This window comes from Rhipicephalus microplus, chromosome 7, assembly GCF_043290135.1.
Source record: "Rhipicephalus microplus isolate Deutch F79 chromosome 7, USDA_Rmic, whole genome shotgun sequence".
In the NCBI taxonomy this organism is placed as follows: domain Eukaryota; kingdom Metazoa; phylum Arthropoda; class Arachnida; order Ixodida; family Ixodidae; genus Rhipicephalus; species Rhipicephalus microplus.
In genome coordinates this window covers 162,924,924-162,945,217 of record NC_134706.1, presented here as the reverse complement: position 1 = coordinate 162,945,217, position 20,294 = coordinate 162,924,924, and the positions used below count along the sequence as shown (strand labels likewise).

The window sequence follows — 20,294 nt, the reverse complement described above, 5'->3', positions numbered from 1 at the left end:
ACGCGAATAAAGGACTTATTGTAAGGAGAGATTATTTGCCAGAATTTTTCAGGATTATTTTTATAAGTGAGGGCAAATCCTGCAAATAATATTCTTTCTTTTCCGAGCCTAGATCATTGCAGTACTCTTGCAAGCGCGCCTTGTATTTTCCCAGTAGGAATCAGATACATGGCCTTTTGCGGTATTATACGGATGTTTCTCTTTGTTCCGTAATATTCGAAGCTGCTTTGTACACCAATGGTTAGTCCTAATTTTGAATATAGAGAGTAGACATGAGAACTGCTCAACTAGCTCTAATATTTCTTGTTGAAAAAGAATCCAGGTGGTGTTTATGCTCTGTGAAGCAAATGACGGCTGAAAACGATGTTAATAAAAATTTGGAGATGCCACGTACAATGGAAACCGATGATATGCAAAACACGAATGAGAAAGGTTAATAGTTCACTTTAAAATCAGCCCAACATTATGAGGTGCAAGTAAATGATGCCGTACATAACTTCTGTGTCATGATTATCAAGTTAATATGTTTCGTTTACCTTCTTAATCTATTCACGTCACGTCATACCACTATTAGTATATGTGGAGCTAGCTAAACGACCGACAGCACGCTATGAGCGTGGTATGTTGTCATGTTCTTACATGACACGCGTGTCAGGATAATCATTTTTGCACCTGTCATATACTTTCTTCATTCATTCACGACGCGTAATACCAAATTTGGCATAAGTGAAGCTAGCGAAAGGGCCGCCAGCGCATCATGAGCGTGGCATGCAGCCATGTTGATACATGACACGCATCTCATGGTTATCATGTTTGCACCAGTCGCATACCTTCATCGTCCATTCACGTAACGTAATAACAAATTTGGTATATGTGACGCTCGTGAAACGCCTGTGAGCGCATCATGAGCTTGGTATGTAGTCATGTTGCTACATGACATGCAAGTCATGATTTTTCAAGGCAAGGTGTGTCTCTTGTGTTCGCCATGTAATCATGTCATACCATACAAGTTTTGCATCATGCTATGAGAACGAAACCAACGCAAGAGATGCAGGCCTATGAACTGTAAATCATGACTTTCATGGTATTCATGTCATGACTGTCATGTTATTACTAGTCAAAATGTTCTTCACATGGTCGTAATACGCCATAGCAAGTTTGGTATCAATACCATTATCTAAACGGCCACGAGAGCTAAAAGTCGTAGGTGCATAGATAGATAGATAGATAGATAGATAGATAGATAGATAGATAGATAGATAGATAGATAGATAGATAGATAGATAGATAGATAGATAGATAGATAGATAGATAGATAGATAGATAGATAGATAGATAGATAGATAGATAGATAGATAGATAGATACTCGCAATATCGCTGAAGTTCGCAAAAAAACGCTTCGCATTTAAAAATTCTAATTCGGTGTTACATTTGAAAAGAGTTTTATTGAGTGAGCCTAACGGACAGGCGGAAGATTGGTTATAGCCACAGGACAAAGAAGGTGGTGACGCTCGAGCGCCGATATCTTAGTGCCTCTCTCTGTGATGATGCTTGTTGTTCGCTGGTGTTGTCATCATTCCTTCATTATAATTGCCCCCGTCGAGAAAGATGAAGCCATCTTAGTGATCTAACAGGTGGGAACGAGCGGCTCTAAGTACGGCTTGGAGCGGTTCACGTGAACAACATCGTGTTTACGCCAATGATGGTCTCCGAGTGGCATAAGTGGTGCAATGGCGTAATTGATGGGCGATGTGCGCTCTACCACGCGTTATGAACCATGGTAATTTGAAAGTAGATTAGTAGACAAACCAGGTGCGCATGGTGGTACATACAGCCATACAACTGTTCCAGGTGCGAACTTCGCGGCAAAAGGGTGGTCTCGATCCCGGACATCTTTATGGCATTGCTGGTCGGTCGTAGTAAACTGCTTTGCTAGTTGTCGGTGTGGCATACTTTTCTTCTTCTGGCACGACACACTTGGGACATAAGCTAGTAGTGGGTAATCTGCTGAGGAGAGGGATGAAGATGTAGTTGGAACAATGGCGGAGATGCATTAATAAACCGTGCTGTGTTTTCGGAACCGCGTTTCAGAGTGCTATAATAATTGGTGACCCGGCCTACGAACGCGACCTTCCATGAGCAGCGTGAGCATCTCGACAGCCTCAGCCCTGCTACCGCTGCCACTGCACCCAGCCATGTACCCTCTTCGGGTGTTGTTGGAGGTACTACTACCATGACGCTACCACAGCTGTGGCTTGCCGATCCCTCCTTATGGTTCATTCAAGTTGAGAACAAGTTCCGCATTCATCGCATCACGTCAGACGTTCGCAAGCATGAGCTCCTCGTTGAAGCGTTGCCGCCACAGGCAATGGCCGAAATACGCGACATCCTCGTGGGCCCGCCTGGTGACACTCCATATACGACAGTCAAACAGGCTCTTCTTCACCGTCTCGTTCCGCCTAAGCATCGGCGCATTCTGCAACTTCTGGGAACGAAGAGCCGTCCCACACAGTTTCTACGTCACCTGCAGCCCCTGCTTGGGGACCAGCCAGACGTTTCGGAAACATCCATACTACGTGAGTTGTTTCTACAGCGTTTTCCACTTACCATGCGAAAGGCTCTTGTCCCAGCTCGGGATAAGCCACTGTCGGAGCTGGCGGAAATGGCCGATGACATGATGGACGTTGCTTCGGCAGTCATAAACGCTGCCTACACCTCTCAGATTTCCGAAGCAGATTCCCTTCAAAAAACAAAAAAAGATCCCGCAGCTGAAGTCGCCAACTTGCGTCTGCAATGGCTGAGCATTCGCAACACAAATGACCAGCCTCGTCCACATCGACCATCTCTCACGTCGACTGCTCCGCAACGGGCCCTCCACCAGCCCGAGCACTGCTTTTCACCGCAGAACACATGCTATTATCACCGGCGTTTTCGTGCCGCGGCTCGCAGATGTGTGCCACCTTGCTCATGGCGCATGGGAAACGCTCCGGCCGATCGTCAATGACAGCGGCGGGCGATCAAGGGCAAACATCAAGCCGCCTCTTCCACATCACTGACAAAACCACGGGTCTGCGCTTGCTGGTTGACACTGGAGCAGAAGTCAGCATAATCCCAGCGTCCAAAACTGACAGGCGTCTTCGACAGAAGTCAACTCCTTTACAAGCGATCAATTCTTCGGTCATCGCAGCTTACGGAGAGAAGTCTCTGGCCCTTGATCTCGGTCTTAAGAGGAAACTGCAGTGGTTATTTTGGATAGCAGATGTACGCTACGCAATCTTAGGCGCCGATTTCTTAAGGCATTTTCATCTGCTCGTGGATATGAACCGCTGACGCCTGGTGGATAGCTATACCGGCTTATCGGTCTATGGTTTTCTGTCACCCGCTGCGGCCCTAAACCCCACTTTCGTGAAACCACCCACGTCACCATATACAGCTCTGCTCAACGAGTTTCTGGATAATACAACAGAGTCTCCCATGGATAAAACCGCCAAGCACACTGTGACCCACTGCATCGTTAACACAGACCCACCGCTTCACTGCTGCCCTCACCGACTTCGCCCTGATAAACTCCGAATCACTCGCAACGAGTTTGAGCATATGTTGCAGTTGCAAATCATTCGCCCGTCATCAAGCTAGTGGTCGTCGGTGCTACACATGGTTCCCAAGAAGAACAATGACTGGCGGCCCTGTGGTGGTTATCGGGCTCTCAATGCAGTCACCGTTCCATATCAACACCCTCTACCCAATATTCAGGACTGTACTGCTTTTTAACCAGCACAGCTCTATACTCGAAGACTGATCTGGTGAAAGCTTATCACCAGATCCCTATTGAGGCTTCTCAAATTCCCAAAGATTGAATATTTACCCCATTCGGGCTCTATGAGTATTTACGAATGCCTTTCGGTTTTAGATACGCAGCTCAGACATTTCAACGTTTTATAGACAAAGCCACAAGAGGCTTGTCGTTCTGTTTTGCCTATATCGACGATCTTCTCGTTGCCAGCAATGACGCTGAAACGCACAAGGCACATATATGTCAGCTTTTCACTCGGCTTCGTGATTACGACCTTGTCATCAATGTAGAAAAGTGTCAGTTTGGGGTCTCGGATATCGCATTCCTCGGACATCAGACCATTGAAGATGGCATCACTCCTCTACTAGACAAGGTTCAAGCTATCTTCGAGTCCCGCCTACAACGTCCATACGCAGTCTACGACGTTTTCTCGGACTCGTCAATTTTTATCACCATTTATTCCTACATGCTCTACACTGCTGCAGCCTCTGGAAGCACTAGTCTCGACTTTGCAAGCCGAGTCGGCCGCACTTCCCTGGAACACAGTCGCGAATCAAGCTTTTGTCGCCGCTAAGACCAAGCTCGCCCAGGCCGCCCTCCTGCACCACCCTTCAACAACTGCTCCCACTACCCATATGGTGGACGCTTCTTCAGAAGCAGTTGGGGCCGCTCTTCATCAATGGATTAATGATGCATGGGCTCGAATTTCCTTCTTTTGCCGCAAGTTACGCCACACTGAGCGCCGATATAGTACTTTCGGACGGGAGCTCCTCGCGGCCTACCTTGCGGTGAAGCACTTCTTTGAAGGGCGACAATTTGCCGTTCTTACCGACCACAAGCCCCTTGTTTCGGCTCTACGTTCTTGCAGTGCAACGCACACTCCTAGAGAACTTCGACACCTTGCTTTCATTGCCGAATTCACCACAGACATATGTTTTGTAAGAGGCAGCTTTAACAGTGCAGCGGACGCTCTCAGTCGTATTACCATCAATGCCACGACAGGCACCACCGACCTTTCATTGTCCTTGCTCGCGGAAGCACGGGCATTAGACGATGAGCTTCCACGACTCGAATCCTCTACTTCTCTCTGACTGGAACAGGTCAACTTTCCCGACGACGACGTTACGCTCTGGTGCGATGTTTCACACAACTGCACTCGTATCTATGTTCCTTCACAGCTTCGTCGTGCCATTTTTGACACTCTCCACTCCATTTGCCATTCAGGCGTAAGAGCTACGCAACATCTGGTCACTGAACGCTATGTCTGGGCGCGCACACGCGCTAACATTCGTGACTGCGTTCGCACTTGCAGAGCATGTCAGCGTATCAAGGTGCAGCGGCACACCAAGCCTTCATGGGGAAAATTCCCTCTCTCTGATGCACGTTTCGACACCATTCATTTGGACATTGTCGGGCTATTACCTCCATGTCAGGGAAAAACGTATTTGCCTACGTGTATTGAGAGGTACACTAGGTGGCCTGAAGAAGCTCCAATGTCTGACATGATGGCAGAAACAGTTGCTCGTACCTTTCTTGCTACCTGGATTAGCCGTTTCGGTGTACCATCAGCGGTGACTACTGATAGAGGCAAACAGTTTGAGTCAGCGCTTTTGACCTCTGTCACATCTCTACTGGGTTGTGTGCGTATTCGCACAACTGCGTATCACCCTGCATCAAATAGCTTAGTGGAGAGACTCCACCGTCATCTAAAAGAAGCACTCGCCTTGCAGCCTGTCGCCGAAGATTGGGTATCACAGCTCGCCATCGTGCTTCTCGGCCTGCGTTCAACACTTCGGCCAGAACTTGCCTGCTCTGTAGCTGAGATGGTTTATGGCTGCACACTCCGTTTGCCTGGTGACCTCGTCAGCCCCGTTACTACGCAGAGTGTTTCGGATACATCTTCTTTCGTCCAGCGCCTGCGGATCTTCATGCAAAACTTGCGGCATCACCGACTTCAGCGCTCACTGAGAACGACGTTTTTCTGCCGGCAAACCTACAGACATCTTCACACATTTTTGTTCGTGTCGATGCGCCTCACCGTGCTCTTCAGCCTCGCTATGACGGTACTTTCCCAGTCATCAAGCATTCTGAACGTCATTTTACAATCCTGCATAATGGACATGAAGACACAGTCAGCATTGAAAGGATCAAGCCGGCACCCATTCTGACAAGCGCTGTCTGATAATTTTTTTTCTTCAAGTGCCCCCGGCCACTTGTCTGCAGGGGGGCCTATCTGTGGCATACTTCTCTTCTTCTTCTGGCACGACACACTTGCGACATAAGCTAGTAGCGGGTAATCTGCTGAGGAAAGGGAAGAAGAGGTAGTTGGAACAATGGCGAATTCAGGCTTACTACACAGGCTAAGTAAGCGGAAATATGGGTTACGGAGGCACACTTTCATAACGTTGTACAAGATGTATATGCGCCCCATCATGGACTTCGGCTGCATGTTATTCTTGGGTGGCCCTGCTTATAAAACGAAACCTCTAGTTGTCTTGGAGCGAAAAGCTCTGCGAATGTGTCTGAGACTCCCTAGATTTGTGGCTATCAACGTACTGTACCAGGAAGTGCGCCTGCCTACACTACTTTGTCGATTTCGAATTTTGACCGTACAAGCATTTTTAAAAGTTTATGGCTTACCGGCAAGAAAGTCTCAATTTGCTTTTATCGCAAACCCAGACGCCTTCTTTCTGGCTCATTGGCCACAGTTTCACAAACCTCAGATAATGTTTGTACGAAAGAATCTACAAAGTATAAATGTGAACATTAGAAATGTAATTGAGACTAATGACACAAATCGTCATGTCATAATTGTGTATGATGATATATTCCCCCAAAACGGCAAGTTACAATCTCTTACATTTTTAAATAACATATTGGCGCAAGGTAGGCTGGCTACTATAGACACGTGCCTGTGTCTTTGTGACAATATTATTAAAAAACTTGGAGCATGCAGAAACTAAAAATATCATTGCCACAGATGTTTCCGTAAATAATCAAAAGGCAGGTGTAGGCATTGCGTCTGATTCGCTTGACTGGTCCTTTTCAGTGAGACTGCCTGATTTTACTCCAGTTTTTGAAGCGGAGCTCGTGGCGATAATTTTAGCTATTTGATAACTTCCATCAAATCAAAACAGCGCAGTCATAATGACGGATTCTCTTTCAGTTTGTGCAGCTCTGATAGCTTCAGAGAACTCTCGAATCCTAAGCACATTCAAAACATTAGTACCCCGCAGTTGAGAATCCTGACGTTACTATGGGTTCCGGGACACTGTGGATTAAGATTAAATGAATTGGCCGATTCCTTAGCACGAGCCGCACTTGATGGGCCAGTTTTGTCCATACTGCCAGATGTTGAATATATCACGGCATTAAGATATCGAAAGTCAGCAATCTCCACTGATACGATAGGAAAAGTAACTACCTGGACAGAATATAACCACCTCATGTTTCCATGGCAACTCCACTGGAGCCAGTCCAGAAAGCTCGAAGTCTGAATTACTAAGTTTCGATGTCGTGTCCCCCCCCCCCCCCCTAAACCTGTATCTACACAGAGCTGGTGAGACAACATCACCCCTCTGCGTATTCTGCGGAGAAATGGAATCACTAGATCATTATTTTTTGTATTGTCGCCGCTACGCTATACTTCGAAAAAGGTTACTAGTTAGGCCATTTTTTAAAATAGGCGTTAGATTGACGGCAGAAGCGGCGCTAAGCTTTGGTGCCTCAGTTTTGGGACATTGCCACAGGGATGCTTTCAATGCCGTTTGCGATTATATTCAGGCAACCAAGCGTATACCTTTGTGATCTTCAATCAAAAAATTATTTATTACTCCCCAAGAAGAGTGAAGTAAACGCAGCTGAGTGATAATCATAACACCTCAAATCTCAAAATTGATCAACTTGACTTTTCTATTTTTTTCTTGTTTGCTCTTTTTATGTTGTTTTTTACTTTAGTGCTATTATAATACCAATTCATTACACATAGATAAAATGATCACAGATAAACTGCACTACACTTTCTTGGCCAATCCCCTTGAGTGGGTATGAGCCATCATCCCAGGGAAACAAACAAACAAACAAACAAAAAATGGCGGAGATGCATTAATAAACCGCGCTGTGTTCTCGGAACTGCGTTTCAGAGTGCTATATTAGCATTCTTCGGCGTGATGGGCGGTTTCGGACACGGTCGTGCACTACGATGCATCTGGTGCTATGGCAGCAAAGTGTCGATTGTGTGCGATGGTTGACGTCCGTGTGGAAGGAAGAATGAGGGAAAGCCTGTGGTGACTTGGGTAACGGTGTTGTACGCGTAGGTCGCAAACGCAACTACTAGGTCTGAGTGTGGTAAACAGTACTCATCCGGTGTACTCATTCCACTGGTTGAGAAATGCTTGAATTGCGTCAGACAGAAATACATGGCCGCGGTCACTGAGAAGTTCGCGAGGAGCGCCATGACGTAGCACAACACAATTGAGAACAAAAACTGCGACATGCTGAGCGGTCACCGTAGGGAGAGCAGCGGTTTCGACGTACCGTGTCAGGTCATCTACAGCAAGATAGCCCAGTAGTTACCTGCCATGGTCAATGGCAGTGGTCCATAAAGGTCAATTCCGACGCGATCGAATGGGTGGTTGGGGCATGCAAACGGCTGTAATGGAGCTGCTCCTGGATGTGGTGGCTGCTTCCATCACTGACATTAGTGGCAGCCGCGAATAAACTGTTGAGCAAAGGCACAAATCCCAAGCCAGTAGTACTGCTACCGTAAACGTTACTAGGTCTTGAAGACACCGGCGCTAGTGCATTGCGGGTCGGAGTGAAATGATGCACAGATTGTAGAGCGCAGCTTTCGTGCAATAAAGAGCAGCCACTTCCAGCCGTCTGGTGAGCGAATGTGCCGGTACAAGGGGTCATCTCAAATGGTGAAATACGAAGCCTGGCGTCACATTGCTCGAGTGGTTAGATGTGTCGGTACCTCAGATAAAACGTTCAAAAGCGAACTTATACATGGATCGTCGCGTTGTGCAGATGATATTGTGTCGATGTCAAGAGCTGACAGCATGTGTTCTATAAAGGATATGAAGGCAGTATCAATTAACAAAGGTTATGGCGAGAGCGCATCAGCATAGGCATATTGGCGGCCGGAACGGTACATGTTACGGATGTCAGACTCTTGATTTCGCAGAGCCCAACGAGCAAGGTGACATGATGGATCCTTCAGCGACGACAACATAAGCCATAATGGTGTGTAACCACCTCAAACGTACGGCCAAGTAAGTATCGACGAATTTTCACAAGCGCGCAAAGTATGTCTAAGCACTCTTCTTCGGTAACACTGCAGTTAACCGCAGCCTTGGTAGGCGTTCTGCTGGCGTAGGCGACGACATAGTCAGGGGATCCAGGCTTGCGTTAAGCGAGAACTGCACCGAGACCGACACCGCAAGCGCCTGTATGGATATCAGTTGCAGCCATGGGATCATAGAGGCGCAATATAGGCGCTGATGTCAGTAGACGGCAAAGATTGGAAAATGCATGATCACACTCAGGAAACCATGACGAGACGTCATTGGCGCTGCTTAAAAGTTGGGTCAAAGGGGCCAATATGGAGGCAAAGTTGCACACAAACCGACGAAAATAGGAGCATAATTTTATGAAGCTGCTTAACTGTTTTACAGTCGTCGGTTTGGGGAATTCAGCGAAAGCGCGTAGTCTAGCCGGGCCGGAAAGGACGCCGTTCTTTTAAACGACGTGACCGAGAATGGTGAGCTCCCCAGCAGCGAAGTGGCATTTCTTGAAATTCGATTGTAGCTGAGCATTCTTGAGACACGTGAGGGCATCTTTCAGGCGTACAAGGTGTGTTGCGAAATCGGGTGCAAAGACGACAATATAGTCGAGGTATCAGAGGCATATGTTTCATTTAAAACCCCGCAGAACCGAGTCCATCATGTGCTCGAATGTGACCGGCGCATTGCAGAGGCCGAAGGGCATGACATCGAACTCATATAGCCCATCCAGTGTCATGAAGGTTGTTTTTGGACGATCGACATCTGCTAAGGGGACCTGCCAATACCACGAACGCATATCTAAAGACGAAGAAACCTCGGTGCCTTGTAAGCAATTAAGGGCGTCATCATTCTTGGGCAAAGGGTACAGGTCTTTGCGAGTGATCTTATTTAAGCGCCTGTATTCTACGCAGAAGTGAATTGCACCATCCTTCTTCTTAACAAGAACGACAAGTGATGCCATGGACTTTGGGAAGGTCGGATAACGTCGCGCTTGAGCACATCGTCAACCTGTTCGGTGATAACGTGACATTCGGCTGCGGAAAGGCGGTATATCCATTGTCGTACTGGCACGTTGGAACGTGTGTCGATGTAGTGAAAAAAAATTGGAAGTTCGGCCAAGGGTAGGTTGAGCAACGTCAAAGCATTCACAGAACTGGTAGAGCAGCTGGAGAAGCGCAGAGGGTTGAGATGACGATAGTCCGTCGGTGCACTCTAAGCCGAAAAAGACTAAAGTGGGGTATGCCATTGGTCCTTTAGGGGTCTAAATGCGCTGCCACAGATTTTGAACCAATTTTAGACTAACTGCGGGAGTAACTGCAAGGGCTGAACTGTTACCCCAAGCACTTACTCCACTTGGTTTAAATGTTGGCCCCAGTAGAATGCTCCAGCGGGACTAACAGTTGAACCGTCTGGACCAATGGCAAAAAAATGGCGACACTGCGTTTGTGCAGTATATTTTATGTTTATTCCAATTTAATCAGCACTGAAGATCATAGTATGTTATTCATGCAACACACACACACACCTACATACATACGCACTATTATTTCAAAGTAAACCACCGCAAACACTGACTGCCCGCGCTGTACAACAGAGAACAGACTCTCGGGTATATATAGCACAGTATTTTGACCTCCCATCTAGTGCCAGTGGGCGACTTGTACTCGGCTTAAGAAAACAATAAATATGGACACCGTAACGCGAAAATTTACATGGGCTTATTCGTAGCACCGATGCGCATCGATCTTTTAACATGAATCCATCTAATCTTCAACATTCCTCCAGCCCGAAAATACGAATTATCAGCTGGTATTCGATCATGTCGGCCGAACCAGCGTTCGCAGTGCTGGCGCACGAGTCTGCAAACACAAACATAGCAGCGGCGCTTGTGCGGGAAAGCCGGCGAAGCAGCCGCAGGCGCCCCGCCGATGCCATATACCGTGTCGGTTTGCCGACGGCGTCGCTAGGCTTACGACGAGTACGGCTAAACGACCGCCGGCGATCGCAACATGCGGCTAGCGTGAAATTTTCGTCGTCGTTATTTTATAGTCACAAATGAACAATAGGTAAGTGCCTCAAGTTCGCTGTGTCTTACGGAGTGATGTAGTTATCTGTATACTTACAGCGACGAGACCGTTCGCAGGCACGGTTCTTTCATCGTGCTGGTAAGGCACAACCTGTGTACCGCTGGCCGCACGATTAGTCGTATCCGCGATCGCCTACACGTTGGATTTTTGATAACGATTGTCGCATAGATAAAAAGACTGAAGTTTGCCTGAGCTACTATTTTTGTGAACCTGTACGTGACGTTTCCTTCGCTTGTGCCGGCAATGCACTCACACCGGCAGCCCGCTTGATACCGATGACGTACGAAGTCCACTTTTTCTATATATCGCTTTGAACTTGTGATCGCTGTGTGGGTACACGACCGCTGATGAACAGCTTACCTTTATTAGCATTGTCAGTGTTCACCGTAGTTCGAACTTATTCAGCACATTAAAGCGAGTTCTCGGCATTGCCCGTGTTTGCGGAGACTTTCACTTGGCTTCGGCTCGCCCGTGCCGGCATGGTGGAAACGCGAGGGCACTTGCTGTGTGCACTGACAGCGTGTTGTACTACTTTCCTCTAATAACATCTTCTATTCGTTTCATAGTGCTTCGCTTTAACAGTGGCGTATAGGCTATTTAACTTGTTTTCATGATCGCCGATCACGCCGAGCATTGCAGTGCAGCATCGACCGGAGGCGATCGCGGCGCAGTTGCCCTCCCCGTTGGTCCATTCATTGCCGGGCGTTTGCGCAAGACACGCATTGTCACACATTTAGTCCCTGTTGGACGAACCGTTCGTCCATTGGTTTAACGACTGCAGTTAGTCCAACTTTGCCGAATTTTGGCTTAGAGTGTGGTCGATGAATCGCAAAGCTCGAAAAGTGGCCAATTGGAAGGGTTAAGGCCACTGATGGCGTCGTAGTCCCCGACACAATCTCGCGGCATGGTAAAAATTTGTTATTTATGAATGACATGTAGGCGTTCAACAGATTCACGTTTATTAATTGATTTGATTGATATGTGGGATTTAACGTCCACACACCACCATACAAATATGAAAGACGCCGTAGTGAAAGGCTTCGGAAATTTTGACCACCTGGGGTTCTTTAACGTGCACCCAAATCTGAGCACACGGGCCTACAACATTTCCGCCTCCATTCACCTTGAAACAGTTCGATGAGACACAGAAGGGGATTGATAAGGCAGAGATCACTGTTTCATTCAAACATGTAGAGGGTTGAATAAAGCAGAAGTATTTTCGACTAACGAGGCTTGATGGTTCGAAGAATGCAGCTTCGTTTTTAATGCCGTCACAGAAGACGGGGAGCAACTCATCTGCTGTCGGAGGAGTTTAGGTGCCTTCTTTGACGACGAGTTTGTGTACGGAGGGCCGAATGTGGTCGGTTGGTTGGCCGTAAAACGGGAAGAGTCCAAGTTTAGATCTTCCACATCTATTAACAGCGTCGTTACGCAATAAAAAATCCCATCCAAGTATGATGTCTTGTGAGCATGGTGAGAGAACAATAAACTCAAGAGTGTAGTGGTGCTTCGCGAAGATTAGTCGGACAGTACTGGCGGCTACAGCTCGAACAGCTTCCCCTTTGACTGTTTGCAAGGACATCATATCAAGAGGCGTAATCACTTTGCGGAGTTTGCGGCAAAGTATGGCATCTATTACGGAAAGAGCAGCACCAGTATCAACTAGAGCCTATGCTCGAGTACCTTCTAGAAAAACTTCGACAATATCCGACGGCAATGTTCGAAGACTTGAGCCTTTCGACAGCACAGTTATTGTCTCCTAAACTGCGGCGGTTAGTTTCCCTCGTGTTCAGGAGCTGGCCGACAACGCATGGGTGACATGGAGCGACGACGGGGTGAAGGTGAGCGACCAGACACAGTTCGCTGATATTCCCGTGAAAACGTGCTTGACTGAGTTTCCGAATTTCCAAGACGAACTGGAGGAAGGTCCATGAAGCTGCTCCATGTTTGGGCGTCTGTGCATCTCGGCACGCGACGACGGCAGTATCCGGCGATATGACCAGAACAACTACACGCCAAATCGATCGGCTGGTTATCTCGCGTTCTCAGGGCATTTGCGGCGATTGCAGCAGCCCATGTGGCGGACGGGTGAGTTGAGGCTGAGGTGGACGACGGTTGAGGCTGAGGTGGACGACTGAGTCCGGGCTGAGGTATGCAGCAGTCCGTGGAACGGTGGGGGCTGGTGTAGCTGCCACCGCATTAGTGCCTCAATGTGTGTAAGAGGCACGGTGATGGGGTGTTGCAGAAAGGGCACCGGCTTAGCCTCAGAAATCTGCTCTTAAGCCACTTGTCGTAGCATGGGAGCCAGTTGTGGTGAGTGTCGCCGCAGGTGCTGCTGCGAGAGTTCCTGGCGTTGAGCAAAAGGCAGTAGAGAAATATGCCGAGCGACTTCCTCACACACGAAGTCTTGCAGTTGTGCGAGAAGGTTTGTCTGGTCAGCCATAACGTCCAGTGCAGTCACTGTTTGGATCGTCTGGGATGAACGTCGTGCCTGAGCTCGTTGACTCCTCAATACATCGTAGCTATCACACAAAGTCACCACTTCGTCCACAGTGCTAGGAGACTTCGCGAGGAGCATCTGCAAAACGTCATCATCGACGCCCTTCATAATGTGCTGTATCTCGGCACTCTCGCTCATGGAGGCATCGACGCGCGGGTAGAGATCGATGACATCTTCTATAAATGAGGTGAAAGTTTCACCTGGCTCCTGTAGCCGTGTGCGCCGACGTTGTTCGGCGCGTAGCTTCCGTAAAGCAGGGCGACCAAAAGCGGCAGATATCACCTCCCTGAAGGCGGACCAGTTCGGGAACTCCGTTTCGTGGTACGTTTACCACAGCTTCACCACGTTGGTGAGATAAAAATTGACAGTGCCCAACTTAGCAGCGTGATCCCGCCTGTTGGGTCCACTGACTTTTTCGTAGGACGACAGCCAGTCCTTGACATCCTGGTCTTCAGTGCCCGCAACAATCGGTGGGTCTCGCTGGTGAACGGGGCCCGAGTAAGTAGCGGCCGCGAGACGTACTCTCGGTCGGGCAGCGTAAACTTCTATGGCCAATGGCAGAGTGCGGGATCAGAGTTCCAGGGCGTAGGTGATGTGGTTACCCAGCACTATCCACCAAATACAAAAAGAGGTTTATTGGGCGAGTCTAATGAACAGGCACAAGATTGGTGATGGCCACAGGACGAGGAAGATGGTGGTGCTTGAGCGCCGATCTCGTGGTGCCTTTCTCTGTGATGATGCTTGTTGTTCCCTGGTGTTGTCATCATTCTTTTATTATAAGTTGTTTATAGTCACCATGGTTATAATTGCCCATAGTTTTAGTTACTGCGCCTGTAAACATTACAAGCAATTTGACATGGAGAGGAAGGACCTTGTGTTCACTAAATTCTTCTATGAACGAAATTGCTCCAGAAGTTTAAGGTGCTTTAGTGAAAACCAGGTCCAGTACGTTGGTACAACGGGTGAATTGCTGAAACACTTGGCACAAGTTATAGTCGAGAGTTACTTCGAAAAAAATTTATGAGATGCGACATGTGGTAGACAGACATACTAGACCAATCAATGAGCGGGTAATTAAAATCACCATAAAGGTATATTATATCAACTGAACACTTTGTATAGCTCACTCTATGTTATCACGCAGAACTTTGGGAAAGGAGGAATGCCCTTCCAGTGGGCGATACCATCATCCTATAGGTGTTTTAGCATAAGATGTTATGCATGTAGCCCAAATTATCTTTTTGAAAGGGTTAGTATCAAGGTGAATATATGACACTATATTTTTACCGCTATTAACACGCCACCTCCTCTTCTATTGACAAGGTTACGTCGATATATCTTATAGTTATCCTTATCTGGAAACATGTGGGCTATTACAGAGAGCAAGCCAAACTCGGCTTCATCAATACGAATCGGCCTCCACTTGCCGCTTTTCGCGACGCTGTTTCCTGCGCGCTCATGTCTCGCAGCGCTTGCATGCTTAAAACTTTTGCGCAGCCGAAACGTGGTAATGGCGCCCAGTCCGCATTGTATGGTTGAACAACGTGGACAGTTTTCCGGCTAGCACAAGAGCATCCACGTTAATTAGCGTCCTGTTATTTCCTCTCTTTTTCTCTTGACTCCTACGAAGTGCATTGTGCACGCATGAACGTTGGTTGAGGGTTTTCCTACGTTCGCAGTCTTTAACAACCTTTGGTATAACCTTAGACAGCGCTAAACAAGGGCTAACCACTGTTCGCAAATACGGCCGACTCACTCTGAGCAGTGATGTTGGTGCGAGTCATGTTTAGCTAATCTCTTAATGCACGCGCTCACTGGCGGCCCTCGCTGATTGACACCGAGAGAGAAAAAAAATTGGCACTGTGGGTATGCATCGTAACGCAACTGCGAGGAAAAATACCTTACAATTAAAATCCGGTGAAGTTGAAAGTGAAACACGGGGACAAATTCGTTCCCTCAGTTTGTGGGAATAGAGCTAGAGCTAGCACTCTCATGACAAGAAGCATAACATTTTTCTACGCATTTGCTGCACCTGAACTCCATTCACTTTAGTGGCAACTAAATTCAGGATAAAACAGTGCAACAGAGCGTTAGCGTCCGTTGTGTCGAATGCGAAACTCACATGTCGGCGTGCATCAGACGGAACGTAGTCTTGCTTCCCACGTCTCCATCGTAGCCTCGGCCCGGTGATCTGCCCAGCCGAATGACACAGTCTGAAGCGTCGACCTTGTCACCCATAGCAGAGTTGAGGAGGTGACCTGAATTCATCAGACGTATATCACGTCAATTATTTGATAATACGATTAACTCGAAGTAGGTATGGCACGCATATGTGTGCATGCATACCACGAAGTGTACTTGAAGGAGTTGAGCACGTGTATATTTGGTATTGACGCTTCATTAAGCGCTAAACTACTATTAAGTGCTAAGGCGGCTCACTGCGCTTTCACATTGTCTCTTGCGCATATGATGAATTATCATGCGACTCGTCAAGCTCTGAACATTTATTGATATAATTTATTCGACAAAAAAACCTAAATGTATTTTTTTTGAAGGAAGAGGCACCGCATGCGCAAACAAGTCGCATGTGAAACGTCTTCGTTTGAGTGAATTTAGGCCAATCAAAATTATTAGCACAGCCAGCTCATCATCAGAAAAATGCATTTAATAGAAGTTTTGGGAACTCGGCTTCAGGTCTGTGGACAACTTTTTTTAGAAAGTCTACATCAACACATTATTTTTGCAAGAAATTATTCTTATATACTTAAGAAAGAAACCAGCCACCTCAAATGTTCAGAACTAACGAAGGCGCATTTGTACAGAAAGTATTAGACGTTTGTATGTGCCCTCTTCGATCAGCATGAAAGCCCCCTTCTTCCGAAGTAATCAAGAGGAGGCTGAACACTCTGCTTCAAGCCTGAGCACTGAGCCAATCAAAGCACTTGTATTCTGCTGGGTGTTTTTTGTCCCTTTTGATTCCGAAACTAATTGATGTAGCAATACTAGTTCAATTCTGATTTTTATATAGCCCTGACCAGAAGATATAGTGGTATGTGGCAATGAAAGTGGGCACTCTGAGTGGTCAGGGAAACAGGGCTCTATAGTTGTTTCAATGCAATATCTTTGTCCTGAGAAAACTCGCGCATCTTGCTTCAGAGTTATATGCGGACATTCAAGCCGAAAAAAATATCTGGACTATTCTATTCAAATGTAATTTAGGAGTAAGATGATCAACTAAGCGCCGCCATCTAACCACACGCTATCAATCACACGCTATTTAACGGCTGCCAACAAGTGCTAGTTAGTTTTGAAATGATCATCGACTTTTCATGTGATTAGGAATAATGTGTTCTATTTGAGTGACAAACCAGTAAGTATTTTGAGATACTGTCTCGACTGAAATGAAATGGAAGATAGTAAGGATTATTATTTAAAAGATCTGCGTATAACAAAGTTTCTTAAAACTTTTGAACTTTATCACAATCGGTAGGGCTTCATTCCACGTTACTTCATAGCTTCAGAAAAGGCCGATAAATGTTTGTGAGTCATTAATTTGTACAGTCCGCCTGGGTGACTCAATGCCTAGGGGGCTCAGCTGTTGACCTGAAGGTCCCGGGTTGGATCCCGGCTGCTGCGGTCGCAATTCGATGAGGGCAAAATGGTAGAGACCTGTGTACTGCATGATATCAGTGCACGTCAGAGAACTCCAGATGAAGAAAATTTTCAGCTTGCACCACTGCAACGTCTCTCATAATCATATGTTGTTTTTGGGACTCAATGTCCCACGTAATATATAAATCAATAACTAATTTGGGCATAATTACGTTTCTGCACCTGCTTGCATCTTCACGTAGAAAGCACCGTCACAATATTATAATTATGAAAGCGTGAGTTCCTGCTAACAAAACAAAAACTGGAGAAACAATTAAACACGTTATTCGCAAGTGAGACTAGGTCAAGATATAAAACAGCAGAAATACACATACAGAAAGACGCACCAGCTAATCCCAAGTACTTTGCGAGTATGAAATTAAGGCAGAACGCAAAACAATGAATTCAACCTGAATTAAACATTGCATTCCTCGACAATGCTTGAGTTTTTTATCCTACATTTGGTATCTTGTACGCTATGCCTTATTTTACGACCATGGACCCGATCCCCAGTAAAGCAGCATAGTTTGTGAATTTCAAGTTTACGGAAGGTACTATGAATATTTTCACTGTGCAGGTTCTCAAGAGGAAATCGGGAAAAAAGTGATATCTCCATAAATTAGTGGAATAATTGAGGCGAAATGTTTAACAGAACGCCTAGGTTAAGTTAGAGATATAATTAGAAAATCTTGCATTGACCCAGTCAAAGAGCAGCTTTTTATATAGAAGCGTTTCTGTACACGAAGCATGCGAAAAAATGGCGCACTTGTACACTCACCGGAATAACCTACAAGGGCGCACGTGCCGCAGCTAAAATTCCGCTGACTGTGCTCGTCGCTCTCTCCTAGGAAGTGCGAGGCAGAATCAGCACCTACGGCACACAGGATCGACACATGTTGCAGACCACACTCACAGGTGATGCATAAATGGTGTATATGCGCTTCATTTCAGCAAGCATGCATCATCACCTGGCGCAACCTTCAATTCTATATTACGAACTTTCATTGCGTGCATGAAAAATGAGGACAAGCAGAAAAGAGGCACAAACACAAGGAGGCTGGTACCTTCTTTTGGCGTCTTCCTGTCTCTTGTAGGCACTACGAAAATTCGTAAATAATTCATAAAAACTTGCCCAGCTATCATATTTACTGCGCAACTTTTCCATACTGTTCCGCAGTTCAAAGGTGGTGATTCCTCCTCGACGTAAATCGTTGGACAGGGTTTGGACGATGCCCTTTCATTGTTTCATTGGGGGGGGGGGGGGGAGTTTTGAGCGAAACAAGCAAACAAGCCAACTATCGTCTTGCAGGTGCGAAAACAATGGCGGAGCGCACACGTTCAGCTTCCATTTTTTAAACCCGAATGCGCGAGCGTTGATTGTGTACTCAATAAGTGGCGTTTAACAGAGCACAGCGGCGAAATGAACGACGATGCGTGGAGGCCGGTAACAAACAGCACTCTGCAGCTGTCATCTGCTAGGCTGTTCCAGGAACCGGACACCAGCAGGGTGCACGGAACAGGCGCTTGCTGACCTGGCAGCAGACACTCCCGCTTTTAGGTTTAAAAATGGGTGGCTGTACATTAGAACTTCATTCTGGGCACATAAAAAATATCGGGGAGTTAAGCAATAAAAAGCAAAACACCTTTCCCACAAAGGCGAAGCAATGAACGCGAAAACAACAAATTAGGAGGTCACACGCAGAATGGAAAGCAGTAGAAACGTGGCCCGCGTTTATCACGTACAAATGACGCAAGAAACGTGCTCACAGCTACAGTTGAACGCGAATAGGCGTCTCAGTTGTTACTTCGCTGCGTCTGCAAAGCGCGCCCTTTTCGGAAACGGAGGCTCTGCAACGAGTGAAGTGAGCTTTGTGCGCCCAGTAACAACAAAAGGATTGTTTCAGTGAAAGCCCAAGGCCAGCCAAGACGTACGATCCTACCCACCGCAAGATAAGGGTGCGTGAGCGAGCGTCCATCTTTCACCTCTCCGCAGGGTGAGGAACGCGTGGGAGATGAGAGCGCGCGCCTCCGCGTCTTGACGATGTGACGACGCGTGCTCATTGCGTCATGTTGCTGGTAATGCTGAAAACAAGACAGTTCCCCCCGAGTTGCCCGCCAAGAGTGGTAAGTGGTAGATATAAAGAGCTCGCCATTTGAACGTGAAAGAGGTGGTTCTCGGTGGCATAGTGGTTAACGCCTCATGTTCACGAACCAGAGGTCCCTCGTTTGATTCCGCGCGCCAGTCTTTTCCTCGACTACGTTCCTCTTTTGCATTCTCATAAATAAATAATATATATATATATATATATATATATATATATATATATATATATATATATATATATATATATATATATATATGCGCAGACATATATGGTGAGTGACACCGACGCTCGGCGGCAAAATTCAGCGGAGAGTGTCCATCAAATATTAATAATAATAATGATGCTCAAGCCTGAGGTCATTATCTGTCGCTACATGAGGCAGCTAAATCGCGTTATGTGCGCGACAATGAGAGTGACAGAGCAAGCAGGTGGCGAGCGTGCAGGGCATGCTCCTGCGGCAGCGGCACCATCTGGTTGCCAGGTAGAGCCCAGCAACGTGCGCAGTGATTCATACCATGACATGTGCTGCTGGCGCGACAGAGGAACTGGCGCACTCAGCTATGCAGCAGCGAAGGCCCTTATCCTGAAAGTTGATACGCTGCCGTCCGTTAGCCGGCAGCGTCAACAAGGTGACCCAATACGGTAATCTGACGAAGACCGAAGTGGCACTTGGAGAAATTGAGCTGCAGGCCGGCCCGTCGAAATATGGATTGAATGATCGAAAGGCGTTCAAGGTGTGTTGCAAAGGTAGGTTAGAAAATGATCATGTCGTCCAGGTAACACAAACATGTCGACCATTTAAATCCTTGTAGGAGCGTGTCCATCATTCTCTCGAAGGTCGCTGAAGCGTTGCAGAGCCCGAATGGCATGAC

General features: G+C 46.9%; 1 protein-coding gene across 4 annotated transcripts in view; it reads right to left on the bottom strand.

The window, feature by feature from the left end:
• Positions 1–20,294, bottom strand: part of LOC119180255 (alpha-N-acetylgalactosaminide alpha-2,6-sialyltransferase 5) — a 143,239-nt gene that overhangs the window by 30,666 nt on the left and 92,279 nt on the right. For 3 of the 4 annotated variants that reach the window (XM_075869887.1, XM_037431405.2, XM_075869886.1), the window contains exons 3-4: positions 18,096–18,188; positions 15,789–15,924 (exon numbers count right to left, since the gene is read on the bottom strand). In XM_075869887.1, the coding sequence (XP_075726002.1) occupies positions 15,789–15,924; positions 18,096–18,188 (229 nt within the window). The remainder of the gene's footprint in view (positions 1–15,788; positions 15,925–18,095; positions 18,189–20,294) is intronic. The other variant, XM_075869885.1, reaches the window with a different exon arrangement.